Below are 10,704 nucleotides of genomic sequence, written 5' to 3'. Positions count from 1 at the left end.
CTGGGGCTGTTTAGCCTGGAGAAAAGGAGGCTGAGGGGAGACCTTCTCGCTCTCTGCAACTCCCTGAAAGGAGGGTGTACAGAGGTGGGGGTCGGTCTCTTCTCCCAAGAAACAAGCAACAGGAGAAGAGGAAACGGCCGCCAGTTGCCCCAGCAGGGGTTTAGACTGGATATTAGGAACAATCTTTCCCCTGAAAGGTGTTTCAGGCATTGGAACAGGCTGCGCAGGGAAGTGGCTGAGGCACCATCCCTGGAGGTAATTAAAAGACGGGTAGACAGAGCGATGGCACCTCTCGCTCCAGAGGCACCCAGCTGCGGCCACCACAGCCAGTCCCCCAGCAAGCGGCTCTAGAGAGCAGACGCACATTGTTGCATCGTCACGTTGCCGCGACACCGCACTGCACATCGTCATGTTGCCACGCCGCTGCCCAGCTGCTGCCCAGCCACCCCGGGGCCCACCTGGAGGCCCGTCTGGACACGCGTGTGGGCCACGCGCTCTCACTTTGGACAGTCAAGATGTGGCTTGGTCTCTAAAAATGACTGGCTGGATCCTAAAAATGCTGTTTGAGAGCTTGACAATGGGTCTTTGAATCTTAAAATGGGCTTTGGAACTTGTAAATGAGGGTTTGTACCTAAAAATGAGGCTTTGGGTTCAAATGCATGATAATTTGGTCCCTAAAAGAGGGGGTTGGACCATCAAAAGTAGGGTTTTGACATTCAAGATGCATCTTGGACCCTAAAACTGACTGGCTTAATCTTAAAAATGCCTTTTTGGAGCCTGAAATAGAAGCTTTGGAAACAAAAAATGCGTTTTTGTGCTCTTGAAAGGAGACTTTACAAAACACAGCTGAGCCTGGGGGCCCCTCCCCAGCCCCCAGTGGGGTTGACAGTGTCCCCTGGTCTCACTGTGACACGGAGGTGGACAAAACTGATGCTGCCATGGAACCAGCCCAGCAGGCGGCCGCTGTCCCCACAGCTCTGGGCATAGGGCACCTGTGGGGACAGGGAGGGGGACAAGAGACCTGGAGGGACAGAGACAGGGCTGGGGACAGTGGTGTGGCCAGGACACCTGTGGGGACAGCGATGGGGACATGGCACCTACAGAGATGACACTGGGGTCAGGGATAGGGTCAGCTGCAGGTTGTACACCTGCCCCTCCTCTGCGCTCCCACACGGGGAAGTCAGGGGGCTGAATCTGGCACGTGTGTCCCCCTCCCCGCAGTGTCCCCACACCCCAAGGTGCTCTCCCCATCTCCTCAGTGTCCCCCCCAAACCTGTGAGCAGCAGAAGGGTCCACGTCACCTCCGTGCTGGTGACGACCGCCTGTCTGACGCGGATGGAGGAGGGGAAAGATTGTTCCTAATATCCAGTCTAAACCTCTGCTGGGGCAACTGGCGGCCGTTTCCTCTTCTCCTGTTGCTTGTTTCTTGGGAGAAGGGACCGACCCCCACCTCTGTACACCCTCCTTTCAGGGAGTTGTAGAGAGCGAGAAGGTCTCCCCTCAGCCTCCTTTTCTCCAGGCTAAACAGCCCCAGCTCCCTCAGCTGCTCCTCATCAGACTTGTTCTCCAGACTCCTCACCAGCTTCATTGCTCTTCTCTGGACCTGCTCCAGCCCCTCAATGTCTTTTTTGTGGTGGGGGGTGCAAAACTGGACACGGCAATCAAGGTGGGCCAAGTGCAAGGTCCTACACTTGGGTCAGGACAACCCTCGTTACCAATACAGGCTGGGGGATGACTTGATAGAGAGCAGCCCTGTGGAAAAGGACTTGGGGGTCCTGGTGGATGAAAAGCTGGACATGAGCTAACAATGTGCTCATACAAGGCTCCGGGGAGACCTTATAGCGGCCTTCCAGTACTTGAAGGGGCCCTGTCAGAAAGCTGTTGCAAGGCTGTTTGCAAGGGCATGTAGCCTTAGGACGAGGGACAATGGTTTTAAACTAGAGCAGGGCAGGTTTAGATTAGAGTTTAGGAAGAAGTTCTTTCCACTGAGGGTGGTGAGACAGTGGCACAGGTTGCCCAGAGACGGGGTGGAGGCCCCATCCCTGGAGACATTCAAGGCCAGGTTTGATGAGCCTCTGAGCAACCTGATCTAGTTGTCGGTGTCCCTGCTTACTGCAGGGGGTTGGACTAGATGACCTTTCAAGGTCCCTCCAACCCCACACATTCCATCATTCTGTTATTCCATGATTTGTCCAAAAGCTTGTTGCTGCTCAGGGCCCCCTTTAGGCAGATTTGTGTGTTCAAAAGACCATTTGATTTGCTTTGTCTCTTTGCTTCTCTCTGCGAATCGAGGGAGCTCGTGACGTGAGTGTAAGCCTCACTGCGTGCAAAGAACAATTATGGACAAAGAAAGAAAGTCCAGGACAGGGAATCTTTTGGGAAGTCTTGGGATCTGTGATTTAACAAAAATTATGTTTTCTGTTGGTCTAAGGGTAGCCACTGTAGGAAGCAGATTTCGGTGGGGGTAATGTGGACTTTACACATAGCTGAGGAATGTCTCATTTTTTTACTGAACTATGCATTCCTTTGTTTCCATTTGTTGGCAAGTGACAAACACCCTTCTGTGTGCGTGTGCTGCTCGTTCTCCAAGTAACCCAGGTGGGAACCGGTGCCAATGGGCTGAACCGCGCAGCTTCAGTGGAGGAAGCTCAGATTTGAACAGGGCTGCTGTAAGTCCCCGGGGGCTGATGAGAGAAGTGCTGGGTTGGGGGCAGGATGAAGACTGGCCATAGGTTGTGGAACACAAAGGGTCTTGATTTTCATATCTGTTCAGGCTGCATTAGCAGACGCTCAGGATCAGTATCATGTAGAGACTGCTGATTTCCATTCATGTATAAGCAGAAAAATAAAGTAGGAAAAAGAAAAAAGAAACCCTTTCTTCTTGTTGTTTAGTAATCATATTATTTCACTTTGATTACATTCCTGAAACTTCTCTAATTAAGCACATGAGAATTGAAGACTTTAAGGAAAACTATGCCCAGAGAGAGTTGACTTGTTAGGGCGTTTTGCATGTTAATGAGCCCTCTGGTGCCAAGTGCCTGAACTGCAGATCCTGAAAGACTGAACAAGCCTCAAGACAAGTAAAAGGCAGCAGCAAACCTCAAACCTCCACGAGTTTCCGAGAGTCCTTGGAGGCTGGTGAAGCAGGAAGTCAGAGGTGCTGCTTCGAGGTGGAAAATCAAACGTGGAATGTGGTTGTGAAAGCCCTTGATGTGTGTCACCAAGCAGAACAGCCAAGCCCTGACCCCACCTGCTGGGAAAGGGGATCCGTCAACTCACGGGATGCTCACACCTCAAGCCCTGCTCCCCCGGACACTGCTTCAAGGCTTCTAACAGAGATGCAGACTGCTGCATTGGACATATGTATGTTTATATTTTTTTTAATAGGTACTGATACTCCTTGGGAAATCAAACAAACTCCTGAAGGAGTATTGAAGGATTCTTGATATGGTCAGGGCTGTATAAGGGCACATGTAAAGCATCCCTGCACCTGATGCGAATTAATTCGGTGGCCATGGAAGCTCTGATGCACACACAAGATGCCGGTGTGACCAGGAAGGGGAAGACTGGATCTAAACAGCACGTTTCCAAAGCTGAGAGCATGAGCGTCATGGTTTCACTGCAGGAGAGCTCCAGCCCTGGGGCAAAATCACAAAAGTGGTCTAGTACATCAGGGCCAGCAAATGTGTCTGGGACAAGAAGGAAATGATTACTGCAGATGACAGAAATCCCCCCAGCCAAGGTGCAGCTGTCTTCTAGCGACAACCCTTCCAGTTCCGGAGTCTTGCAGAGAGCAGGGGGTGGCACAGAGCCAAGTACTGTTCATAGCATGTGGCCACCAGCAGGAGCCACTCTGTACCTGCCAAAGGTGCAGGAAATAGCCCTAAGAGCGCTGTGAGCAGAGATGGTGCTGTGCCCAGTGGGAGGACAGTCAGGGTGGCGGAGCTGTAGCAGGTTTCCAGGTTTTCCACCAGCAGCCCCATGCTGAGGCTGTTCCCAAGTGCAATTATGGGGCAGGTCATGGGAGGGAGGAGGAAGAGATTTTTCTGAAGGTTGGGGACGTTCCCCATTCCCATTAGGGGAAACGCCATTGATGATGACAAATTGTCCTAATCCCCTTTTGCCATGGAAAATTTTAGGTCTTCCTGTCCCCTCTCTCCTTGTGGGTACGCCTTCGAGTGACAACATTTGTTTCTCTGTTAGGTGCCTAAGGACATTGGGAAGGAAGTTCAGAGAGGTGAAACACGGAGGTGTCTGTGCTTCTGAGTGCATCATAGTCCCTAGACGTGCTCTGTTCTGTGTGAAGGGTGAGAAAAGCCATCTTCTGGAGGGCAGCGACACTCCTGCTTGCAGGACCCTTTCGGACTGCGCGGGCGAAATGCTCTGTGGACGTGCTGCTTTCAGACTGTGTGAAACAAGGGATGGGCCATAAGGACAGGGGAGGGTGAGGCAGCACACAGAGGCACTTGCGATGGACCGGAAAAGGCAGGTGAGAGAAATCTCATTGGGCCGGTGGGGTTGTTCCTGAAGTCACACGCAGAATTGTCAGGGCTCTGACAGGGCTGTTCAAAGCCGCGAGCCCTTCCCTTCCACGTGCAGAGGCGTAGGGACTCTCTGGCCTCCTGCTGCCACTCCCAGATGCTGGGAGGCACCTCAGCCCTGTGGTGTGGTGCCCATCTGAGATGCCTCATGGCATGAGGTATGGACATAGGGACCCTGGTTCACGGAAGCACATCCCAGTGCGGCATCCAGGTGGTTTCCCAGAGGATGTTCCTCTCAAAGTCAAGTTACTCGAAGACAGAATGCATCCCACAGGCCGTCGTGGACGCTCTGGGAATAGCTGGTGGCACTTGTGCTCAACTCGGGTTCCTCTCCCCACAGGCACATGATGTGCATGCTTGAGTCTCCTCCATGCAATGCAATCAAGGACTTCTGACCTCATCAGGTGGCGCTTTCTCGGCTCCCTGTGGCTCCATCAAAGATGTCCCTGAGGCTCCAGGGGAACCTGCTGTGAAACAAGCTGAAGTCATGACTGATGTTTCCTCCCTCAGCTGTTGGGGGGGACATTCCTTTCCGGCAGTATCATTTCCCCTATCAGAGGCAGAGTTAGGTCCCAGAACGACCTCTTCTTTTCCACCTATGAGACAGGACACCCAGACAATGAAAGGGAGGAATCTCCTGTAGCCCTGCAAACCACAGTGCACATTTGAAGTGCCAGAGGTGGCCCGAGACATGTGCAGGTATCTCTAAACTTTGATGGAGCAGTTCAGAGGGACAGGGCAGCGTCTGGGGCCATCATTTTGGAGGCTCTTGGGGCATTGCTTTGGGCAGCTGAAGTGACAGCAGATGGCCACCTTTAGGACAATGAAGGCTGTTCCTGCTCACTATGTACAGGGCAGCCTATAGAGCTATTCCTCTCTGCAAATGCAGTCATTGCCATCTGAAGCAATGATTTTCACAGTGTTCCTGGATCTCAGGATACCCATAGCCAAGGACACTTGCAAAAGCCCCTTGTCCTGCCTGGAGATCAGCTTCACCTGCACCACAGGCCCTCTGGGGCTGCAGAGACCCCGCAGACACAAAGCCCTCTCCTGCTGGGGCTGCAGAGTCCAGCCCTGCTTCTCTCTCGTCCTGAGGAGAGCAGGGATTGATCTCCTCCTTTCCCCTTTACATTGCCATCTGCCATCCCCCCCAGCATGCTCTGACGCAAACCTTTTGCCTGCACGGTACTTGGGCACTTGGTAACAGCTGGCTTTGTTGCACGCCTGAGCTTGGCCCTGGTGCCACGACTGAGGTCCAGCACATCTCTGCTCTGACACAAAGAACCTATAATGAAGGAGAGGAAGGGGACCAACTCTTATTTAACCAACCTGAGGAAGTCTTGGGCTCACCAACGACTTAACATCTTACTGGGGACATCAATGACCCTGTGTATTGCGTTGACATGGCTAGGTTTTGGTAGGGGTGAGGGGGCTGCAGAGGTGGCTTAGGAGAAAAGGGATCAAGAGGTGACTCCATGTGAGAGAGAGCCACTTTCAGCTGGCTCCAAAGGGGACATGCCACTGCCCAAAGCTGAGCCAGTAAGCAATTCTCGTGGCACCTCTGTGATAGCATATTGAAGCAAGGCTAAACAGCAGTGTGGGATTGTGGCAGCCCTAAGTGAGAGCTGAGTCCACTTCACACCCAGGACTACAAACCAAGGAGGAGATGCCTCAGTTGACGAAGCCGACTGCCTTCGCTCAGCGGGGGCAAAGGAGATCTGGCACTGTCCAGGTTTCCTGTCTCATACCAGAAGGAACAAGACCTTTCTCATGCGCAGCTCTCTCTGATAGCAGAAATTACCCGGCTGGAAAGAAGCGTCTCTCCAGAGGTGCAAGAGAGACCACACAGTATTACTTCAGTCTCTTTCCCAGCAGGTTCCCCTGGAGGCACAGGGACACCTCCAGGGAGCCCCGAGGAGGCAGAGAAAGTGACGTCTCGGGCTGGTCCTCTGCGTCTGAGCTGGGCTGGGCTCCTGGCATGGAGGGAGCTCGTGGCAAGCGGGCAGCGCTGCAGAGAGACGGCTCTGCCCAGGAGCAGCTCCTCTGCAAAGGGCAGCAGGGCTGAGGGCACTGCCTGCAGGCAGCGAGGGGAGACGTGTGAGGCCAGCGGAGCTTAAAGGCAGCCTGGGGTGGGAGGGTGCTGAGAGCTCACTGGGAGAAATCCTCACAGCCTTTGCACAGTCTCTGGCTGCAGGGCATTGAATCTGCAGCTGCTGGAGGGATCTCCAGAAGCTGGAACAACCCCCAGCCTACGGGATCTGCAAGTACCACTCTCACAGTTTCTCTAGTTTCGAGGAGAAGGACAATGTGTGGAGCAGGGCTTCCCTGCTGCACCGTCAGAGGGACAGGGCATGATGTGTCTCTGCTGCAGTATAATGCAGAGAGGCTCCCTGGAGCAGTCTCCTAAAGCTGGCATAGCCCATGGCTAATGTGATCTGTCAGGAAGGCTCTCAAGGCTCCGTCGGTGTTGAGAAGGATGTGCTCGAGAGCAGGGCAGCCCTACCACATCACCAAAGGCACAGGGCATGTCGGCTGCCTTCTCCCCGGGACGGCTGCCGGGCTGTGAAGGTGGGTGTGCGTGCAGGGGTGCTCAGGGCTGTCCTTCAGAGCAGGGTCCCCGTGTCCCAGGGAACTGTGTGCTGGGCCAGGGACTCTGCTGCCTGCCAGGGTCAGCTCTCAGCCTGCCCGGGGAGCTCCCCATGGCGCTGCGGGGAGAAGCTGTGGGTGGAAGGAGTGACCCCAGTCGTGTCACGGCAGGGTCCTTCTGCAGTCGTGAGGGTGCTGCGTGGGTCGTGTTTCCTCCCAGCTCCAGATCACCCCCAGGACATTTGCAGAGGGTCCTTTTGGAGAAGGACTTCAAGGCAGCATTTACCTGAAAGAAAGAGGGTCCCTGCTTGGAGTTTTCCACTCCTTCTTTGCTGGATGGGTTGTGAGAGAGAGGATTTTACTTCTCCGTTCTGGAGAAGGCAATGATACCCTGGTTCTAGCAGGAACTTTTCTAAGCTGCTTGTTAGCGCTTGCAGGCACTTGCCCTGAGGGCAGAGCTGAGCACACAGCAGGTGTGGTGGGTTCTCTGAGCACTGAAAGGGAGGAGACCTGGGGACAATGACACAGCCCCAGGCAGAGACAGCTCCGGGTGGCAGAGACATGGGCAGAGAGTGAAAGGGAGCTACTGCAGGAAAGGTCATGGGAGAGGGGACTCCAGGCCCTCCCAGCCATCCCCTGCAGTGCAGGTGCCTTCCCTGGAGACACTCCGTGGTCTCCTCTCCCCACACAGTAGAGTCCTCCACCCCTGAATATCCCGGGTATGAAGTCCTGAGTGTCCTTCCCAGCCGCCAAGCAACCAAAGAGGAGAAATCCTTGAGTGTCTGACTGTGTCTCCCTGTCCTGACTCTCTTGGCAGGAGAACTGTACTGACTCTCTTGGCAGGACCCACAAGGTTTCACTGGCAGCACAGCAGAAAGGCCAGGGATTTCTGCCTTAAAAACACTCCTCAGGTGTGGTGGGGAAACTACAACAGAACAACACCAACAACAAGGTGCCCTGAGCTCTGCCCTGCAGTCGGGTGACAATGCTGAAAAGCCCTTTGATGCCAGGAGTGGATTGAATCTGAGATCACCCCGTGTTCCTTTTTACCCATGGCTGTAGGGCAGGACTGAACCCTGCAGAGATCTCAGCTCTCTGGTGGACTATCAGCCAGCACCAACCAGAGTGTACAAAAAGGACCTGCAAAAGCTCTTCCTGAAAGGAGAGAGCCAGTTTGGTGGGTTTCTAAGGCCAATTGAATACTTTAGTTTGAGAGAAATCTTCCCCAACTTCTCACTGCTTTTCTTTCCATTAACAGGTCTCCAAGCCCAGGGGAAGAAAATGTCGAATGGCAGCTCCATCACCCAGTTCCTCCTCCTGGCATTCGCAGACACGCGGGAGCTGCAGCTCTTGCACTTTGGGCTCTTCCTGGGCATCTACCTGGCTGCCCTCTTGGCCAACGGCCTCATCATCACCGCCATTGCCTGTGACCACCGTCTCCACACCCCCATGTACTTCTTCCTCCTCAACCTCTCCCTCCTTGACCTGGGCTCCATCTCCACCACTCTTCCCAAAGCCATGGCCAATTCCCTCTGGGACACCAGGGACATCTCCTATGCAGGATGTGCTGCACAGCTCTTGTTCTTCGTCTTCTTTCTCACAGCAGAGTTCTGTCTTCTCACTATTATGGCCTATGACCGCTACGTTGCCATCTGCAAACCCCTGCACTACGGGACCCTCCTGGGCAGCAGAGCTTGTGTCCACATGGCAGTAGCTGCCTGGGGCTTTGTTTTCCTCTATGCTCTCCTGCACACGGCCAATACATTTTCCCTACCCCTCTGCCAGGGCAATGCCCTGGACCAGTTCTTCTGTGAAATCCCCCAGATCCTCAAGCTCTCCTGCTCAGACTCCTACCTCAGGGAAGTTGGGCTTCTTGTGGTCAGTGCCTGTTTAACCTTCGGGTGCTTTGTTTTCATTGTGCTGTCCTATGTGCAGATCTTCAGGGCCGTGCTGAGGATCCCCTCTGAGCAGGGACGGCACAAAGCCTTTTCCACGTGCCTCCCTCACCTGGCCGTGGTCTCCCTGTTTCTCAGCACTGCCGTGTTTGCCTACCTGAAGCCCCCCTCCATCTCCTCCCCAGTTCTCGACCTGGTGGTGGCTGTGCTGTACTCAGTGTTGCCTCCAGCACTGAACCCCCTCATCTACAGCATGAGGAACCAGGAGCTCAAGGAGGCCATTAGGTATCTGATTTCATGGATTTTTTTCAAGAGGGAGAAATGTTCCACCTCTCTCCACAAATGACTCCCGCACTATTTGATTCCATCTGCTTTTTTTGTGTGTTTTGTTATTGGCTTTGTGTTTTTAATGATTACATTTCTCATCATTGCTGTTGATATTGTCATTTTTGGTTTTTATGCTCCTACACAAAGGTTTCACTTGTGTCACTGCGCCTGAGACATTTACGTCTTAGTTTCACCTGGTTCCCTTCTAAAAATGTATTTCACAGTGGCTCAGAGCTGGCCTCTTTCACAGAGTCTCTGTTAACAAAGCAAGATCTCCCTGTGCAGTGCTTTAATGCTGGGGTCTTTCTCCAAACATGCCTGAGGAAATTCACCCCTGAAGTTCTTCTTCCTCCTCCATGTGTCCAGGAATAAAAAGCTGACTGTCCGTTTGTAACATTTTAGAGATATTGGACTGGATTTAGGAGTCACCAGTCGGTGTCTGGTGAGAGGTAAGATCGTGGGTTTAACTGAGGGACGTACCCCAGCCCTTCACACAGATGACATAAAGGCCACCCATCCTGTGGGAGGGGAATCTGGAGCTGTCTGGAGAGGCTGGTGTTTCTCCAGGGACAGCATGTTCCTGGGGTTGTGCTGGGATGGCAGAGGTCAGAAGGATGGGGTGTGGGGCCTCAAGCAGAGGCCATGTGCAGACCTCCTCTGGGCACTCTCCCGTTCCTCCCCACCTGTCTACAGCAGGAATTCCCACAGAGGGACAGACACGTCCAGGTGTGGCCGCACCACGGCTCACTGAAAGGGCATGAAAAGTCAAGCTGTCTGGGTAGCCCTCTCCTCCTAATCCATCCCTGTGTGCAGCTGGCCTTGTTCATGGTCAGCCTGCGCCACTGGCTCATGTGGTGTCCCTCATAATGCGTGGGCCCTTCTCCTCAGGGTCACTGCTCATCCTGTCACGTCCCACCTGGCACTGTAATACGGTGTTTTTCTTCCCCCTGATGCAGGACTGGCCACTTCTCTTTGTAAAACTTAAGCAGTTTCTTCTGGCTGACTCCCAGAATTTCCCAAGGTCCCCCTGGACTGAAGATCCATTTTGTTCGTTCTTCATGTTTGCGTGCAGGCAGCTCACCATGGTTGTGGTGATGCATCAGCACAAGATAACAGCACGAGGAGTTGCAGGGCACTACAGGGAATTAAAGACATTCCTAATTTTGTACTGTCCAACAGAGGAATTGTCAGGACAGCTATGTTAGAAACATCTTTGTGCCCCGTAGAGAGGGCACAAAGCAAGCAAATGTAGGGCCTGTGGGGAAAGAGAAGCTGGGCCGTTTGTAGAGGAATCTACGACAATGGTTAAAGAAAAGAACTTGGGAAGGGGAAAAGAGGAAAAAGGAAAACCAAAA

The 10,704-nt window shown here is 53.4% G+C and overlaps 1 protein-coding gene across 1 annotated transcript; it reads left to right on the top strand.

Moving 5' to 3' along the window:
• Positions 1-8,408: 8,408 nt before the first annotated feature.
• Positions 8,409-9,272, top strand: LOC134507638 (olfactory receptor 14C36-like; the record flags this gene model as incomplete). The annotated part of the gene is made up of 1 exon (XM_063318432.1): positions 8,409-9,272. A coding segment is annotated over exon 1 (864 nt), but the record flags the coding sequence as incomplete, so codon positions are not given.
• Positions 9,273-10,704: the final 1,432 nt, after the last annotated feature.

The sequence above is a fragment of the Chroicocephalus ridibundus genome, chromosome 25, assembly GCF_963924245.1.
Source record: "Chroicocephalus ridibundus chromosome 25, bChrRid1.1, whole genome shotgun sequence".
Classification (NCBI taxonomy): Eukaryota; Metazoa; Chordata; class Aves; order Charadriiformes; family Laridae; genus Chroicocephalus; species Chroicocephalus ridibundus.
The sequence above is the reverse complement of the archived record's forward strand: the minus strand, read 5'-3'. Positions and strand labels throughout refer to the sequence as shown.